Source organism: Neovison vison, chromosome 7, assembly GCF_020171115.1.
Source record: "Neovison vison isolate M4711 chromosome 7, ASM_NN_V1, whole genome shotgun sequence".
Lineage (NCBI taxonomy): Eukaryota > Metazoa > Chordata > Mammalia > Carnivora > Mustelidae > Neogale > Neogale vison.
This window is the reverse complement of record NC_058097.1, coordinates 179,827,368-179,846,544: the sequence shown is the minus strand read 5'-3', so window position 1 is coordinate 179,846,544 and position 19,177 is coordinate 179,827,368. Positions and strand designations below refer to the sequence as shown.

At 37.4% G+C, this 19,177-nt stretch overlaps 1 protein-coding gene across 2 annotated transcripts in view; it reads right to left on the bottom strand.

The window, feature by feature from the left end:
* The window catches only part of PDHX (pyruvate dehydrogenase complex component X), a 70,892-nt gene that overhangs the window by 13,151 nt on the left and 38,564 nt on the right, over nt 1–19,177 (bottom strand). For both annotated transcript variants that reach the window (XM_044259067.1, XM_044259066.1), the window contains exons 5-7: nt 18,003–18,101; nt 8,476–8,653; nt 6,762–6,909 (exon numbers count right to left, since the gene is read on the bottom strand). In XM_044259067.1, coding sequence (XP_044115002.1) covers nt 6,762–6,909; nt 8,476–8,653; nt 18,003–18,101 — 425 coding nt within the window. The remainder of the gene's footprint in view (nt 1–6,761; nt 6,910–8,475; nt 8,654–18,002; nt 18,102–19,177) is intronic.

Genomic DNA, 19,177 nt, shown 5'->3' with positions numbered 1-19,177 from the left:
CTCACCCTTTCCAAATGTCTTTATTCTGCATATGTTTTATAATACACTGATTAGGGTAGCAGAGTGGCGCAGCGGAAGCGTGCTGGGCCCATATAATACACTGATTATAGTAGAACAGTGGTAACATACAGTCATTTTAAAGATATCTGTATCTATCTATGTATCTACCTGTATCTAGAGAGAGATTTTTTCCTAATGAAGTGTGTACCAAAAAAATTTAAGACGACCGAGCTGTTTTTTACTTAACAAAACAGGATATATAGCAAAAGCCAAAGATGAAGCAATGTTGGCGCAGATCCTAGTGCAATGAACAAGACGAAGTTTTCTGTCTAGTTGTATGGTGATTCCATCTGAATCAATTTCCTCCCAGTATACATAATTATTTCAAGATAAAGCTAAGCTACCCTCCCTTCCCACAGCGCTGATCATAATGAAAGCATCTGATATACACTTTTGCTTTTCCCAATGGATAGGAAAGTGTTGAAAAATGTAAACTACATTTGATTTTCTATTGCAAAAGCTTCTAGAAAAAGAATTTTTAAGATCGAGATCTAGTCAATGGTATGTGGCAAGATACACAAATCCTGTTACTATAGTATCATGGAATTTTACATGAACAATAGCTCATTACAAAGGCATGCTGGGGATTTCAGAAAGACATTAGATGAATTACCATAAACCCAAATACTGCCAAACAGTCATGGTAACCACCACCTGCTCATCTAATTCATAGCTCTTTTAATTCAGATTTCCAGAGATATAAATATTTTTGTTTGCTTGTTTAAAACCCTTTTAGGAGTAGAAATATAAGTAGTTTCCCAGAGCTTACAGAATTTTAATGATAACATATAAAAGACATGGCCTGCATAAATCCAAATATGTGGACATATTTTATGACCTCATTATGCCTACCTCTTGTGTCTCCCTCAACCTCCCTCATACTTTATCTGTATCTATAGGTACCTACAGTGAAGACTTCCCAAACCACCCCCCAGCTAATGATTCCCTATCTACTGCTGGAGTCCCCATGCTCACCTAAATTCTCTGCCCTCATCATATCCAACATTTTGTACTTTGGAGCTGATCACTTTCTTCATTGTGGAACACTTTTTCTTACTGTCTTCTATGTCACTGTACCCTCCTGGGTTTTCTTTCACTCTACCACTCACTCATTTTCTGTCCCTTCCTCTTAATGGTGGCATCTTCCCAAGCAAGAACCTTCTGTTCCAAGGTTTTGATACCATCCATATGCTGATGATTCCTCCAAATGCTACCTCTTATCCTGATGCAACAGGAGCTTGACTTATGTGTTCAATTTCTCACATGACATTTCTAACAGGCACTGGAAATCAAAAGAGTACAAAGGAGATTTTTTTTCAAGATCTTTTACTGTCAACTCTTTAGTATGGAAATTTCCAAATAGTAAGAAGACTGTTGGTGACATGATTGAGAAGAATAGGAAGTAGTTTCTAAGGGAATATTAAATATTTTCATTTGCAAATCATTACAAAATATTGTAAACATACTTATCTAATGTTACATAACTATATAAGAAAGAAGATTGGAGACAAATAACATGGGCTCTTTGGAGACCCCCTAGAAACTTCCTAGCTGCAAGGACATACCAAACTTGAACCATGAAAAGATACTAAATTAATCCATCTCTCCATTGAAATAGTACTGTTTCCTGCCTCATGAAAGGAAGAAACCAGAAAAATTATTCCCTTAACGATCTCTATACCATGACTAAGCAAGTATGCTTAAAGCTTGTAAGGGGAGCTTCTAGGATAAACTTTTTGAATATTGTTAATTTTCTGTGAGGCAAGCTTTCCATTCATTTTCTTTAACTTTTAAAAGCTCTCAGGCTGTCTTCATATGAATTCTTCAAAGTCTGTATTTAAATTGAAATATCAGTCCTGTTGTCATTTAAGATGTAGAAAGCCACAAGAGAATGTTTTTCCCACCCTAATAGGGTAGGGGGAAAAAGCAGGAGAAGTTATAAAATCGTAACTTCTTTTGAGTCTGTTAGGGAGTCGAGGTTACAAGACCAACAAGTGACTGAAAATCAAGGGTGATGATTCCCCTCTGAAGAAGGATAAACACATGTCAGAGTACGGGAGTATGGGACAAAGCATGGAACAATGCCCATGAACAGATGGGGATATCAACAGAGATGGAAACTCTAAAAAACATTCAAATGGACAGTTAGGGGGAAAATAATATGCAATTAAAGATAAATCATTTTTCGTTAGGCTTCACAGACTAAACATAGCTGAGAAAAGAGTGACATTGAAATTAGGTCAATGAAAATTATTCAAACAGAAACACAAAGGAAAAAAAGGGATGAACAAAAAAAGAACAGGGGATCTAAGAGCTTTGGACAATTCAAACAGTTGAACATTTATAATCAAGAGTTCCAAAAAGAAAACACATGGAGCAGAAGGTACAGTAAAAACTAATGGTTCAGAGTTTTCCGAAATTAATGAAAGAGAACAAATCAAAAATCCAAGAAACTGAGAGAAACCCAAACAGGATAAACGCAGTTTGTTTGTTTGTTTGTTTGTTTTTGAGAGAGAGAGAGAGAGCGAGAGAGAGAGCGAGCGAGCGAGCACGGGCAAGCAAGTGCACAAGCCAGGGGGGAAGGGCAGAGGGAGAAGAGAGAATTCCAAGCAGGCTCCCTGCTCAGCATAGAGCTGAACTTGGGGCTTGATCTCAAGACACTGAGATCATGACCTGAGCTGAAATCAAGAATCAGATGCTCAACCTACTGAGCCACCCAGGCGTCCCTCATTTTTAAAATTCTTTAAAACACAGCTAATTTGCTAAAGGAAAAAAAAAAAAAATCAAACCTATATGCTGGTGCTTACACCATAGGCAGAAATAAAACATGATAATAAGAACACAAAGGACAGAAGGAGGAAAATGTAATGTCCTGTTGTAAAGTTCTTACATTATACATGAAGGGATGTGATAAAAATGTGAAGGTAAATCATGATGAGTTAAAGAATTATATTGTAAACCTTAAGGAAACCACCACAAGAGAAAGAGAGAAAGTAGAATTAAAGTGGAATCAAAATTTAAAATAACCAATCTAAAAAAAGGCAAGGAAATAGGAAAAAAATGGAAGAGATGGGACAAATAAAAACAAAGGACAAATGGTACAAAGGATAATAGTACAAAGCAAAAGAAAGGATGAAATTATTAAATGAGAATGGTCTAAATATTTAATTAAAAGACAGTACAGGATTAGACAAAAAAACAAAGAAAAATTATGTGTTATCTGCAAGGAGTCAATTTAAATATAAAGACACAGATAAGTTAGGAGTAAAAAGATGTAAGATATTAAAAACATTAAGCAAAGAAAGTTGGAGTAATTGTAGCAAAACCAGATAAGGAAGGCTTTGGAGTAAAAAAAGATTACACCAGGAGTGGACAGGGATATTCCATGACAGATCTATTCATCAGGAACACACCAAAACCCTAACGGTGTGATGTGCCCCAAAACAGATCTCCAAATGATGTAAAAACTGACAGTGCTCAAAGGGGAATTAGACAAATCCACTGGAGGTTTCAACACTCTTCTAAGAATTGACAGAACAGATAGGAAGTCAGTAAGGATATAAAAGACATGAACACTACTAATAGCCAACTTCACCGGACATTCAAAAAACACTCCTGAAAAGTAGAACACACTTTCTTTTCAGGAGCTCCTGGGTGACTCAGGTGGTTAGGCACTGACTCAATTTCAGCGCTGGTCATGATATCAGGGTCATGAGTTCAAACTCCACGTTGGGCTCTGCACTCAGTGCACAGCCTGTTTCAGATTCTTTCTCTTTCTCGCTCTCTCTCCCTTTCCCTGTCTCCCTGCTTGTCTGTTCTCTCTCTCAAAATAAATAAAATCTTAAAAAAAAAAAAAAAAAAAAAGGTAGGTGGCTCAGTTGGTTAAGCATCTGCCTTTGGTTCAGGTCGTGATCCCAGGGTTCTGGGTTTGAGCCCCGAATAGGGCTCCCTGCTCCAGGGAGCCCGCTTCTTGCTCTCCTTCTGCCCTTCTCCCTGACTCTTGTTCTCTCCTGCTTGCTCTGTTTTCTCTCTCTCAAATAAACAAATAAATAAATCTTAAAAATAAAAAGTAGAACACACATTCTTTTCAACTACACATGAAACATTCATCAAGATAGACCTTATTACAATTATAAAATCTCAAAAAATTTAAAAAGATTTCAATCATAAATACAGTGTTCTCTAAGCAAAATGTAGCTAAGCAAGAAATCATAAAAGAAAGGCTGAAAAGTCCCCAAATATTTGGAAACTATACTTACACCTCTAAATGATTCATGGATCAAAAAAGATATCTCAAGGAAAAATGGCAAACATCTTGAACTGAATGAAAGAAAAATAAAACACATCAAATTTTGTGGCATTCATCCAAAGTACTGCCAAGAGGGACCCTGAAAGCCTTATATGCTTATGTTAGGAATAAGGTTTATTATATCGTATTGATCTCAGCTTTCTCCTTAAGAAACCAGAAAACAAAAGAGAAAATTAAACCGAAAGCAAACAGAAAAAAGTAATAAAGGTTAAGAGCAGAAATCAATGAGAAGAAAATAAAAATAGAGAAAGTTAATGAAATCAAATGCAGATTATTTGAAGAGATCAATAAAACTGAGCAATCTTCAGCCAGAATGATCAAGAAAGTAAGAAGACACAAATTACTAACATTGAAAACGAGGACCTTACTTCAGATTATATAGACATTAGAAGTATAATAAGGTACTGTTATGAACAGCTTTATGCCAATACTGCAGACCCCCTTATTCATGGTTCTGCTTTCCACAGTTTCAGTCATCCATGGTCAACAGCAGCCCAGAAGCAGATGATCCTCCTGACTTACCACCAGATGGCCAGCAGTAGCCTAACGCTATGTCACAATGCCTACGACATTTACTTCATGTGATCTCATCACATGGGCACGTAATCTCACAGAATCATGAAAACAGTGAGTACAATACAATATTTAGAGAGGGAGAGACCGCACTGACTTAACTTTTATTACAGCATTATCATTAAAATTGTCCTATTTTATTATTGTTGTTAATCTCTCACTGTGTCTAGCTTTTAAGTATGTAAACAGAGGAGGAACCAGAGTATATACAGGGTTTTGTACCATCAGGGGTTGCAGGCCTCCACTGGGGGTCCTGGACTGTACTCCCTGCAGATGAGGGGGGACTACTGTAAATTTCATTACTTAGATAACATAAACAAATTCCTTAGAAGACAAAAACTACTAAAGCTCATTCAAGAAGAAACAGATAACTTACACCTATTTTTAAAAATTCATAGTTAAAAATCTCCCCACAAAAAAAATCACTGGCCTAGAGAGCTTCAATGGTGAATTCTACTTAACATTTAAAAAGGAAATAAACCAATTCTACCCAAACTCTTTCAGAAAATAAAAGAGAAGGGAACATTTCCCAATTCATTCTGTGAGACCTGGTAACAAATACAGAAAAAAAAAATCTTCAGGGGGGTGCCTGGGTGGTCTGATCATTAAGCATCTGCCTTCTGCTCAGGTCATGATCCCAGAGTCCTGGGATCAAGCCCCACATTAGGCTCCCTGCTCAGTGGGAAGCCAGCCTCTCCCTTTCCCACTCTCCCTGCTTGTGTTCCCTCTCTTGCTGTGTCTGTCAAATAAATTAAAAAAAAAAAAATCTTAAAAAAAATTCTTTAAGAAAAGAAAACTACAGTTTTTCTCATGTGCACAGATATAATGATTCTCAGCAAAATTTTATTTTTTTTTTAAAGATTTTAATTTATTTATTTGACAGAGAGAAAGAGAGAAAGTGAGCACAGGCAGGGGGAGCAGGAGCAGGAGCAGCAGGCTCCCCACTGAGCCAGGAACCAACTAAGCCACCTGGGTGCCCCAATTCTTAGCAAACGTTTAGAAAATGAGATCAAGAAATAGGTGAGAAAATTAATGATTTGGGGGAATACAAGGTTAATTCAACATCTGGAAATTAACCAATATAACTGACCAAAATAACAGAGTGAAAAAGGAAAAGATTATTTCAAAAGATGCACAAAAGTGACAAAATTCAACATTCACTTACGCTTAAAATTCTCAGCAAATTAGGAATATAAATTTCCTCAACCTAAAATAAGGAATCTACAAAAACCTATAACTGACATTAAAGAATGAATTTTTTTTCCTAAGATCAGGAACAAGGCAAAAAGTCTGCTTTCACCGCTGACATTCATTCATGTACCAGAGGTCTTAGTCAGTACAATAAACCAAGAAAATGAAGTAAAAGCCATACCGATTGGAAAGAAAGAAAGAAAACATCAGTTCATGCAAAAATTTGTATGTCTCCCAGCAACCTTAGTTTTAACTGACTGCTGGGAGGTACACTGCAAATTTTATAACCAGAAAGTTCACTTGGAAGAAGAAATAAAAAATTAAAACTTGTATAAAGCACAGGAATATCTTAAGATCTATGTAAAATCTAAAGCATTCTTCAATCAGTTGGGATTTTATACTTTCTAAAATGTTAATAATTACTGCTTTGTTCAGATATCATACCAAAAGCATGATTTACTCAGTACTATGGAACCAGTTTGTTTCTCATTGGAAAAGTGAGCCAATTCTTTTCTCTAGCACTAAAATACACCCAGATGATGAAACTGAAATAAAAAGTTATACAATGTACCTTTATAAAGTAAAGGATTTCATGTGTGTTGTATTAAGTAAATGTAACTTTACTAACCTCTGACCAGATTTTGTCTAGCTTTTAAAACAGCTCCAAGGTCACAGTCAGCAGTAGCGTATGAATGAGGTACAGTACTCTTAGATTCAGTTAACCTCTTGGCAATAACTCTTCGAATATTGCTAGCAGGGATTTCAGTGAATGTGCCCTGCAAAGAAATTGCAATCTGTCCATTAAACCATAAATATGGAAATGGAAAAAACAAACTCCATAACTAAAATCTAGTCTCAGTGACTTAGCTTTCGGTAATAATTAACAATTACTATAGGAAAAGTACAAGTAAAAATTCTTAGTATAAGGAGGAATATAAGAAATCCAGAGAGTTTTAATTTTATAGTACACGACTGTAGAAAATAGTACAATTCATGTTTTAGTTATAAATGGGTCATCTTATGTTACTATGTTTAAGATGATCAAAAAGAAATCTCCCAAGTCGTGAATAGTTCTCCCACGGGTGTCTGTGTGAAACAGAAACAGAGAGACAGACACACACTCATAGCACCTGTAAGCAACTTCTGTTACAAATATCACTTCTTAATAAAACTCAAAGCATACAATAATTCAACAAACAGCAACAGACAATTCGTACTTACAAATGGCCTGCAGTAGAAAAAGGTAATTCAATATATTGGATAATCTGCCAAACCATTTCTTCTTTGGTTTGTTAATTTAAAAAGAAATTACATGAGTATCATATTTCCTAAAAATTCACAATATAAAGTATAGTTGAGATAATAAAATCTTCCTGTAACTCTATACTGTAGCTTTTCTTCTCTGTTCCTTGAAGCTTTACCAAAAGCAGGATGGACCTTAAACCACATGTGATTCCTTCCTTCTCCTTCACGCCATTCTGGGACCAGATCAAAATCACTTCAGAATAACAACTACGCAGCTAAAAATACACCTGATTTTCAAAACTAAACATTTTAGGTTGGCAGAGAACTTGTTCAAACAGAATAAATGCTCTCTATATACCATAAAAATTTCAAAGTCAGGTTTATGTTCTTAATTTGAATAATCTACTTCTTAAAAATAGAAGATCTGATTACACATAAATGTTTTGTATGTGCTATCATGAATCATGAATTTACACTAAAGAATTTTGTTTCCCAAGAAATTTATACTGTTTGCAACTATTCTGAAATTTACTGGGATATACTTCTCCAGAAGAAAGAGGAGGATATGTTTGTGTGTTTAGTTCCCAAGTGCCCATTCAGTTTTTCACAAACCTGATTATCCTGCATTTCTTCTGACTGGAAGCAAATGACATGAAAGATACTAAGAGAATGAGGTAAAAAGAGGCAAAAATGGAACATTTTGACAATAAAAAAGGGTTGTTACACTGCCTGTATCTGAAAAAGAATGTCTAGCAGTGCAGTCTCTGACAGTGAGACTATCCATTCTCTCAGTCAGAATCAAACAGCCACAGAAGAGGGCTAGTGGCAGCTACCCATTAATAGTGCCACACCCAAGAAAAGCTACATGAAAAGTATCATAATTACAGAACATACATATACAGCAATGAGTTTGGAAGTCAGCACCACACAAACAAATCAAGTTTGCGCAAAACAAAACATCTGGAGTATTTCCCCTTTATCACTTTCAGGTACTAGTAACATGGATTAGTAGAGTCACTTGTTAAGAGATAGTAATGACTCTTGTTTTCTTTCTCACTGAAATCTGGAAAAAACTGAGTCTACTCAAATGGTATTACCGCTGCATTAGGTTGTCCAGGAGTTGACAGTGGTGGGATCATTGGCCGTGGATACGGTGGCGGTGTGGCTGTGGCCTGTGAGGGTGGAGGCACTGTGGGAGTGGCTGGAGGGGCTGGGGTGGGCCTGGATTCAGTAATCTTGCCCGTTTCTTTCAACTGGACCAGTTTGAGAGCATCCCTTAAGATAAGAGATACAGAATCATGATTAGCAACAAGAAACAGAGTGTTTAGAAAGCAGAGATGAGCTGTGGAGAGAAGGTACTTGAACTAGAGAGATGTCAAGGCCAAAATAATGCAAAATGAATGGCTTGAGTTAAGCAAGCAAATCTTATCTGGTCTACTGATTCATATTATTCACCCACTACAATATTTGGACATTTTCAAAAACCAAACAACCATTCAAATTTATCAAAGTACTGGGTGTAGGTATCTTTAAAAAGGAAATTAATCTTTTTTTTTTTTTTGAGGGGGGCTATCATCTGATAGATGAACAATTCATAAACCAAACTCTTGTTCTTTATACTGGTCAAATAACTTTCACATGGCATTTAGAAAACATCAAATTTATCACAACTTTATTAGGATATTTACTAAATTATTAGATTTTCTAGGGCAGATTACCTTGTTTATAGCCAGGATATCACACCATTTTGAATTGCTCAATATGTTGTCAGCACCATCTAATGAAATAAACCTAACCCAGAGCATCATTCAGAATGAAAGATAACTAAAACTAGTAATAGACTTAACTTGGATTAAAGGTATCTTTGGTTTTTAAAGGGATTTAATTAGATTACTATATATGTATGTGTGTGTCAAGCTTTAAATCTATGCTAAGTTATAGTGGGTATGAAGTAATACATTCTCTTAGACAAAATGGCTTTTACAAAAATTATAATATTTGACAATTCAAAAGAACCCTTTCCAAAAACAAAATTTTACAGATTAAAAGTGTTTTTAATCTAAGAAGATTTTTAAAAGGATTTTACATAATCTAAAAACAACATCATGGTGACACAATTTAAAGGCCAATTACATTCCTTAACCTTCTTAAACACAGTTTAATTATTATTGTTTTTCAAAAGAATTATGAGGGGGAAAACCTAGCAAGCTGGGCATATTTGAAATGACAATCAAACTCCCCTAAACAAAGCCTTTTACTTAATATCTTATGGCAACATGGTAGGCAGAATTCTGAGATGGACATGATGAGGGAGCAGGAGGCTGGCTGAGGACAAAGCAAAAGCTGGCACCTTGCGTCCCCCTCTCCACCCGCTCCCCTCGGTAATGTGTGTGACATTCCTCAGGCACCCCTGACTGCCATAAACGAGAAACAGATAGTTAACTTGCAGAGATCACAATCCTGCAAGACAGGAGTCTCCCTTGGTTTACAAATATCCTAGAGATCTACAAACAAAGAAGTTCCCTTATCAATAGAACAATTTCCAGAGGCAAATAACTCAGTTCCTCAAACCCTAATGTCACCCTCCCCTCCATAAACAAAACTGAAGGAGGCTGAGGTAGAAGGGAATATAAATATAGTTAAATCTCTTCTAAACCCAAATCTTACTAACAAAGATGATTGATAGCAGGATTGTGACATCCCACCAAGAATCTCCCAACTATCTTGATGTTAATGGCTGGCCTAAAGACAACACTGACCAAGCTGCAAGGGCAAGGCCTCAGGTAGGACTCTGATATCTTGGCACCTTGTAGGCCCTCTTTAGCATATGAAAACTCCTTTAAACCTCCCTTCCCCTCACCTTCCCCCAACCACATAACCTGCCACCGCTCACAACTTGGGGCAGGAGCTCTTCCTAGCCACGGATCCTGTCCCGGCGCTTTAATAAACCACCATTTTGCACCAAAGATGTCTCAAGAATTCTTTCTTGGTCATCGGCTCTGGACCTCAGCACACCGAACCTCACCTATACTTAGTGTGGTTCATCAGACAGCTCCAATATTCTTATATATACATCAGACAGCTCCAATATTCTTATATATACAGAATTTTACCTGGTGTACACAGCCTACATAATCCCTTATGAGTATGGGTGGGCTTGAGTATAATGGATAGGCTCCTGATTAGGTTACCTTACAAGGCAAAGGTGATAGACTTTGTAGACATCATTAAGGTTCTCAATCAGATGGTATTAAGTTCACCAAAAAGCAAAAAGTAAAATTACCCTGGTGGGATCAGACATATCAGATAAGCCCTTTAAAAGAAACCAGGAATTCCTGGAAGAAGAGACCTGAATGGAGAAAGATTCTCCCGCTGGCACTGGAGGAGCCTATGGGCATTTGTGGAGATAAGCAAAGGGCAAGGACCTGAAGGTGGCCTCTAGGAGCTGGGACCAGTCCTTGGCTAAGAGCCAACCAGGGGTCAGAGTGTGAAAGACTGGATTCTGATAGACAGACTGAGTTCTGATAGAACTGAATTCTACCAACAACCATGTGCCTAAAAGAAGACTCCAATATATAAGACCCTGGTCCTGGCCAAAACCTTGATTTCAGCCTTGTGACCAGGAGCTGAGAACCCAGCCATTCTGGGCCCCAATTTCTGACCTACAGAATTGTTAGATAATAAACAGGTGCTGTTTTAAGCTGGTATGTGTGTAGTAATTTGTTACGCAGTAATAGAAAATTGGCCCAGGCAGACATGTTTCAACTGGGAGCACATTATTAGAGGAATCCCCCCATGTGTACTCATACCATTTTTAGGAAGGAGAGTCCATGCTTTATACCTGGTCCCAAAAGGAACACATGGAATTAACACTAAGTATAAACTAACTTGTTTCAAAATTAATAGCTGACATTTAACAAGAAAGGTCAGATTGACGAAGAACTCTTTAAACGTTTTACCATCTTGGATCCCTAATAAGCACTGAAAGGGGAGTAAAAGTGAGAAAATAAGCCTCTTATGCTTGTATTGTGCTTATGTATCTTACACGAGCCCTGTAAGGGAGGTATTATTACTCCCAATCCATTGGTGACTAAGTAGGCTCAGAGAGGTTAAATTCCAAGAATAAGTTAGTATTTCTCAAGCACCTACTCTACTCTAGGTGTAGAGGATACAGGGTTTAAACAAGACACTTTATTCTGCAGAACAGTCTATATTAATCAGGCAAACAAACGACAGATGACACACTATGAAGAAAATAAAGCAGAATAATGACATGAATGACAGGTGAGAGGAGGGGTTCTTTGAAAATAGGATGGATGGTCAGGGAAGACCTGAGGATGTGGTATTTGTGTGGAATGATTTGAAGGAGCAAGTCGCAAGAAGACCTAGGAAAGCATGTATCTAGACAGGGAAAAAAAACACAGTTGCTTCTAACAATAGAAGGCAGGCCAGTGTGGAAAGAGCAGTGCAGAAGGAGGAGAGGGTTAAAAGATGAAGCCAGGACTGGCATCAAACCCAGGTGTGGCTAACTCCAGAGCTTGTGCATTTTCTACTACTTTTCTCATACTTGTGCACACAGCATGCAAATATAAACCAAGGCAGAGTCAGATCAATTTTTTTTCACATGAACAGACTGGGATAGAATGCAGTACATCTCAGATTAACAGTTAAGTCTGAGATTGAGCAACAAAATGTGATCTACCTCATCTAAAGCCAAATGTAGGATCTCCTGACCATGGCCTCCAACCCATCACACAAAAATCAGCACAGGCATAACTGGAGGCAGTGCTGGTACTCAGAGCAGGTGCCACAACATAGTGATGGGAATGCAAAGAATGAGGGCAAAGAGGAGGTACGTGGCCTAGGAGGGAATGACCTTATGTACTGTTAAGGCTTTTGACAACTTTAGAAGTCAATTTTTAATTTACTCATATTTACAACCGAAAGCACCATTTTCCAGTTAATTATGATAATATTTACAAGTAAAATAAAAGGCTGCCAAAAACATTTCTGGGGATTTATGCCATAAGCTAAAACCCTAGCTAGATAAACAAAAAAATGAGCACTGAGGGGCGACTGAGTGACTCAGTGAACTGAGCAACCAACTCTTGATTCTGGCTCAGGTCATGATCTCAGGGTGGTAGGATGGAGCCCCATGTTGGGTTCCGCGCTCAGCAGAGAGTCTGACTGACAATTCTCTCCCTCTGCCACCTCCCCACCTGCTTGCTTGAGCACTCCCTAAAATAAAATAAATAAATAAAATCCTTAAAAAATAAGCATTGGTATATAAAAAATAAGCATTGATATATTCTGTTGATTCAGAAAAAAAATGCTTTCAACAAAAGGTATCTAGCTTTTAAGAGCTCTTACATGTCATAGCCTAACATTACTAGTCTCTTTCCATTATATAAGGTAATTAAATACATCTAACAAAACCTATTACTAATCTGGGTTTTAAATCAAATTAAAGTTTAGCATAAGAATGACATGCCCAAAACACACCCATTTCTTTTTTTTTTTTTTTTAAGATTTATTTGTTTATTTGACAGAGATCACAAGTAGGCAGAGAGGCAGGCAGAGAGAGAAGGGAAGGGAAGCAGGCTCCCTGCTGAGCAGAGAGCCCCATGCGGGGCTGGATCCCAGGACCGGATCATGACCTGAGCTGAAGGCAGAGGCTTTTAACCCACTGAGCCACCAAGGTGCCAGAGGCGCCCTCCCCCCGCCCGCCCTATTTCTTTTTCTTTCTTTCTTTCTTTTTAAATTATTTATTTATTTATTTGACAGAGAGAGAGAGAGAGAGATCACAAGTAGGCAGAGAGGCAGGCAGAGAGAGAGAGAGAGGAGGAAGCAGGCTCCCTGCTGGGCAGAGAGCCTGATGCGGGACTCGATCCCAGGACCCTGAGATCATGACCCAAGCCGAAGGCAGCAGCTTAACCCACTGAGCCACCCAGGTGCCCCAGCCCTATTTCTTTATATGGGGATCACCAGTTTATGCTCAGGCATGAGTTTAAAATAAACAAACAAAAATAACAGTTGTCTGAATACGTCTATTTAAGAAAAGACTGCTCACACTAAACTGACACATTTTTATTTCACTAACAGCATAACTACTATTTACTATTTTGTTAAGAAATAGGCAATTTAGCTTCATTCTTGTAGTAATTAAGATTCCTGGGTATAAATGCTCTAGAGAATAAAAGTAAGGAGAAGTCAATAATCATAACCAAGTAAACAGGAAATCAATTCTGGCCACTGCTTCACAGAAAACTTTCACTGCTGATTTTACACTTACATATGTCATAAAGTATAAATGTTCATTATTGTTTAGTAACAGCCAACAATTTAGATTCTATAATGCAGAGAATGCTTTTAATGATTTCTGTCCATGAAATAATGAATAAGATTCTACATGAAGAATTGGGTGGGCACTGAAAGCTTTAAAAATTAGGAGGAAAACAAATAAGACACACACTTCAGCACAAAAGCAGACGAAACCCTGGTAGTTCATTCAGGGTAGAACCTTTTCTACGAGGATCCTTAAAGAGTAATTCTTTTTTTTTTTTTTTTTTTAAAGATTTTATTTATTTGTTTGACAGACAGAGATCACAAGTAGGTAGAGAGGCAGGCAGAGAGAGAGGAAGGGAAGCAGGCCCCCTGCTGAGCAGAGAGCCTGATGGGGGACTCGATCCCAGGACCCTGAGATCATGACCTGAGCCGAAGGCAGCGGCTTAACCCACTGAGCCACCCAGGCGCCCTTTAAAAAGTAATTCATTTGGGTGGGCTATGACTTAGTTTTAAAAAGAAACACCACTGCAAACATGCTACACACTTCCCTGTCACACCTATCAGAGCTTTTCATGCTATGATATGAACACAAACATTAGCTACAGCTATGACTTAAGACATAGATATACAAAAGATATTAGGTTACAGGCAAAGATCTTAAATGTATTCTGTTTCTAACTGTGGACCCGCACTAGCTTTCCTAAAATAATCACATACAAAGGCAAAGTCAGGTCTGTATGCTTTTGTGCAACATACATTCTGAGCAATATGTTTCAGCAATATGTTTGCTCTGCTGCAACATTTAAAATAGCAACCCTAACACTGAGTTTACTTCATAAACACAATAGATCAGAGGCACTTCCACAGCAGTTGGAACTTATATTTTTATTCTGCTTGCGTTCTTAGTTGACAGTGGAAGAAGCAAAGATGTCCCTCCAAATTTCAAGAATTTGTGCTCAGGTATTTTGGGGGAAGCTTAGCCTGCAATTTCTCAGTCTTATCAGAAGATGGTATTTCTGCAGGTGACAGCAAGCCAAAGTATTTTCTCGAAGTCCACCTTAATATTAAACTTAAAACACAGGCATCTTTAGCAGTATACAAAGCAAAAATCCTAAATAATGCATGCCTTCAGGATCAACTTTTCTCATGAAATCTTTGGTAATGTGTCAGATTTTGAAGACCAAAGGCTAACTCTCTTCTGGTGCAGAGTTAAAGAATAAGGACAGGAAAGAAAACTGGAAGTTAGGAGGAGGAAGATGGCAAAAATATTAAAAATATAACTCTAATAGTGCTTCCTTTGGGTATACAGCAAGACAATACCATTTTGTTTTCCTTAATAAATATTACATTACTATTATAACTTCAATTCAGGTTTAAAAAAAAAAGTGCTATTTGTTCGTCATATATATATAGGAAACACACGTGGAAAGAGAAGGGCGAAAGGAAGAAAGGGCTATTTCATTCCTCTGCTGTCACACCACTGCACTGCCTTCTAAAATATCACCTAATAACCGACTTCAAGATTTTTCTCGGATTATACCTTAACTTTTTATCCAGCTCCTAGATATCCTCCAACACAAGAAAAGATGCCTTCTAAATGTTTACCTCCTGATTATTTCACTTATAGCTACTGCTCTACTACCTATCAAACCTCCCTCTCGACTCCCGAAATATCGCCTGCAAATAACCTTCACCTCACTGATCCTTATGCCTGTGGGCTTGTCTGCTCTGATGACAGGCTTCAAAGGTTACTCCACCAACAGTTTCCCAAAGCCCTTACTTGCACTTATGGAGCCAAAATTTCATTATCCGGACCAGAATCCCAAATTCATTCCTTGATTTGCTGCTATCCTGGTCTAGGCTCCCCATCTGATCCTTTATGAAAGCTTCTGGATTCTGTCCTTACAACACTGTCTAGGTCAATAATCTCCCTTCTACTTTGACCTACATTCAAGCATTTTTTATCTTTCACCTGAATTACTTTATAAGCCTATTAATTTATCTCCTAACCTCAAGGTTTTTTCTGTTCCAATGTTATCTTCTACAAATCCGTGGAATTAATCCAAGGTACAGCTATGATTACTATGATTACTTTACCAAAGAGTTCACCAAATCTTGATCAATGATTAATGAATTAAATACAGACTCTCAGTCCTATCCCTCAGAAATACAGGTAAGTCTATTTGGTTACAAAAAAAAGTTTCTTTATCCCATTTTTATGGAAAGCTTACTAAAACACAGACTGGTAGATTAATAACATCAAGGGACAAATAGGATGGATGTGGGAGAAAAACTAGGCTTAACTGGCTATGAAGATACTTAATTTTAACATTTTATGGCTAAATGAAACTTTTTAACTCCTTTACAACTTCACAGTCTAGGATACTACTTTTCAGTCATGGGGCAGGACAGCTGATTACGCCACATGTAGTACGGCAGAACTCATGGTATGCATTTAAGAGAACCACATACACGTCTGATGAACATATCGATACAGCTGTAATACAGGTAAATGAGGCTACCTAAGAATCAAACCTGGATTGCTCACCATAAAAGAAATGCCCCCAAATAAACCAATGTTTTATTTTTCTTTTAAGATTATTTATTTATTTATTTATTTATTTGAAAGAGATAGAGAATGAGTATGAGTAGGGGTAAGGGGCAGAGGGAGAGGAAGCAGCAGATTCCCCACTGAGGAGGAAGCACTATGCAATGCTGGATTCTATCTCAGGACCCCGAGATCATGACCTGAGCCTAAGGCAAACACTTAACCCACTGAGCCACCACTTAGGCGCCCTAAATCAATGCCTTAATGAAGAGTAAAATAATCTAGTGGAAAAAAAAAAAAAAAAAAGAAATGTCCATTGGTCCAGCACTGCCACTTAATTTAATAACCTTTCTCAACTTAAGAAATGTTAGCTGATATTACTGATCACTTTTTATCAATAGTAAATGGGGAATAAGCATACTGCTTTAAAATGTTTACTCAATTTGTTATTACCACCAATAGTAATGTAACAGAGAGGCACCTGGGTGGTGCAGATGGTTAGGCATCCAACTCTTGGTTTAAGCTTAAGTCATAATCTCAGGGTGATGATCTCAGCATCTCAGCGATCTCAGCATTGCTCTGGGCTCTGCGCTCCGTGCAGTCTGCTTAAGACTCTCTCTTCTTCTCCCTCTGCCCCCTCCTCACACTCTCTCTCTTTCTAAAATAACACACACCACGATAGCAATTTTACATCGATCATATGTCTAAAGGATTAATCTTTGTCTTCACCGCTAGACTAAGTTTCAATAGAGCAGGGAACATCTGCTTTCATACACTTTTTTTTTTTTTAAGATTTTATTTATTCATCTGACAGACAGAGATCACAAGTAGGCAGAGAGATGGGCAGCGAGAGAGGAAGGGAAGCAGGCTCCCTGCTGAGCAGAGAGCCCCTTACAGGGCTTGATCCCAGGACCCCGGGATCATGACCTGAGCCAAAGGCAGAGGCCTTAACCCACTGAGCCACCCAGGGACCCCTGTTCTTATACACTCTTGAAAGAAACAAAATGTAAACAAATAGAAAAACATATCAGTATTCTTGAATAGGAAGACTCAGGATCATCAAGACATCAATCCCTCCCCAAGTTAATTGTAAAATGTGGTACAATCCCAATAAAAACATCATCATTCCCCTGTACCATCAGGGCAAATGAATTGTTTAAAATTCACTTGGAAAGATAATAAAATAAGAATAAACCAAGAAAAGTGGGTCTATTGAAAAAGAACAAGGAAACTCTATCAAATTTTAAACCTTACTATAAAGTATTTATAATTAAGAGTGTGGTATTTATAATTAAGAGTGTGGTACTGAACAAATCAGGTGAAACTCATGGACAATGGAACTGAAAAGAAAATCCAAAAAGAGCCAACCACATATGGAAATCACTTTGATCATACAAGTGACTAAAATCCAAACAGGTAAGAATGAAACTGTTTTTAAAAGGGTATTTCCAGGTTTTAAAAATTTAAATGTGATTTAAGCTTATTTCAAACAAACATAAAACAATATAAAGTTTCATCACTCTGTACTCTATAATTTTCTGCATTTATCACTATTTCTAAGGATCTGGCTTAGTTACTGAATCAGAACCATTTTTCACTAATGCTGTAATTACTCCAAAATAAGTCTTGCATAGAATACAAATCTGCACTCACAAAAGCAATTGAAAATACAAAAGAACAGTGTATGTCCTTTTAAATCTTAACACTGAATAAGCTCTTCTTTAAATACTTCCAGAAAAAGATGATCATGATAACTAATGGAATTGGTTATTACAAAAAGCACAAACATACTCTTTGGTGAATATCCCCCGAGGGCCAGTGGCTATCCCCTGGCTAGCATCCAGGGCATGTTTTTCCAGAATATTACGGGCAGCTGGACTTAAACGGAACCTAAGAAGAAAACGTGATGATTAAGAAAACCAATAAACACTCATAATTTGAACCAAATATACCTAAACATCAACAGTTTTACTGATAATTAGAAAAATAAAAATTTATAATAAAGTTAAAATTATTCCCATAGTCACAGTCAAATAAACTAATCCATACTAATTTGGTTTATTTTACCACCCAAACATTTTCATACAAATTTAATTAGTTACTATTTCAAAATATTCTTTTAATAAGAGTATATATTCAAAAGGAGAGAGCTTCTATTTTGACTAATAACTTTTCACATGGCTCCTCATCAAACACATCAATAAGGAACTAACTACACTGCTTCTTCATTTTTTTGTGTGGCAAAATTTACAGAAAATTTACAATTTACGTACAATTGAGTGGCATTAAGTACAATTACCTTGTTGTGCAACCATCGCCACCATCTATCTCCAGAATTTTCATTCTCTCAAACTGAAACTCTGTACCTGGTAAACAGTAACTCCCCATTCCTGCCCCACCCCCCTGTCCCAAGCAGCTGGCATTCTACTGTCTTTACTAATTTGACTAGTCTAGGTAACTCATAAAAGTGGAATCATACAGTATTTGTTCTTTTGTAATTGGTTCATTTTACTTTAATGTCTTTAAGGTTCATCCACATCATCGTATGTTTGTCAGTATTTCCTTCCTTTTCAAAGCTGAGTAACATTAACATTCCATGGTATGTATATAGCACATTTTGGACACATGGGCTGTTCTCACCTTTTGGCTTCTGTGCATAAGGCTGCTATCCACGGCTGTACAATTATCAATGTGAGTTCCTGCTTTCAATTCTTTTGAGTGTGTACCCAGAGAAGGAATTGCTGGGTCATATGGTAATTCTACTCTTAGTTTTCTGAGGAACTGCTGTACTGTTTTCTACGGTGACTGCACCATTTCACACTCCCACCAACAGTGCACAAGGGTTCATCCTCTATATCCCCATCAACACATTATTACTATTTTTAACAGGAGCCAATCCAGTGAATGTGCAGTGGCAGCTCACTGTGACACTGAGTGGCAATTCCCTCATGACTAGTGACACTGAG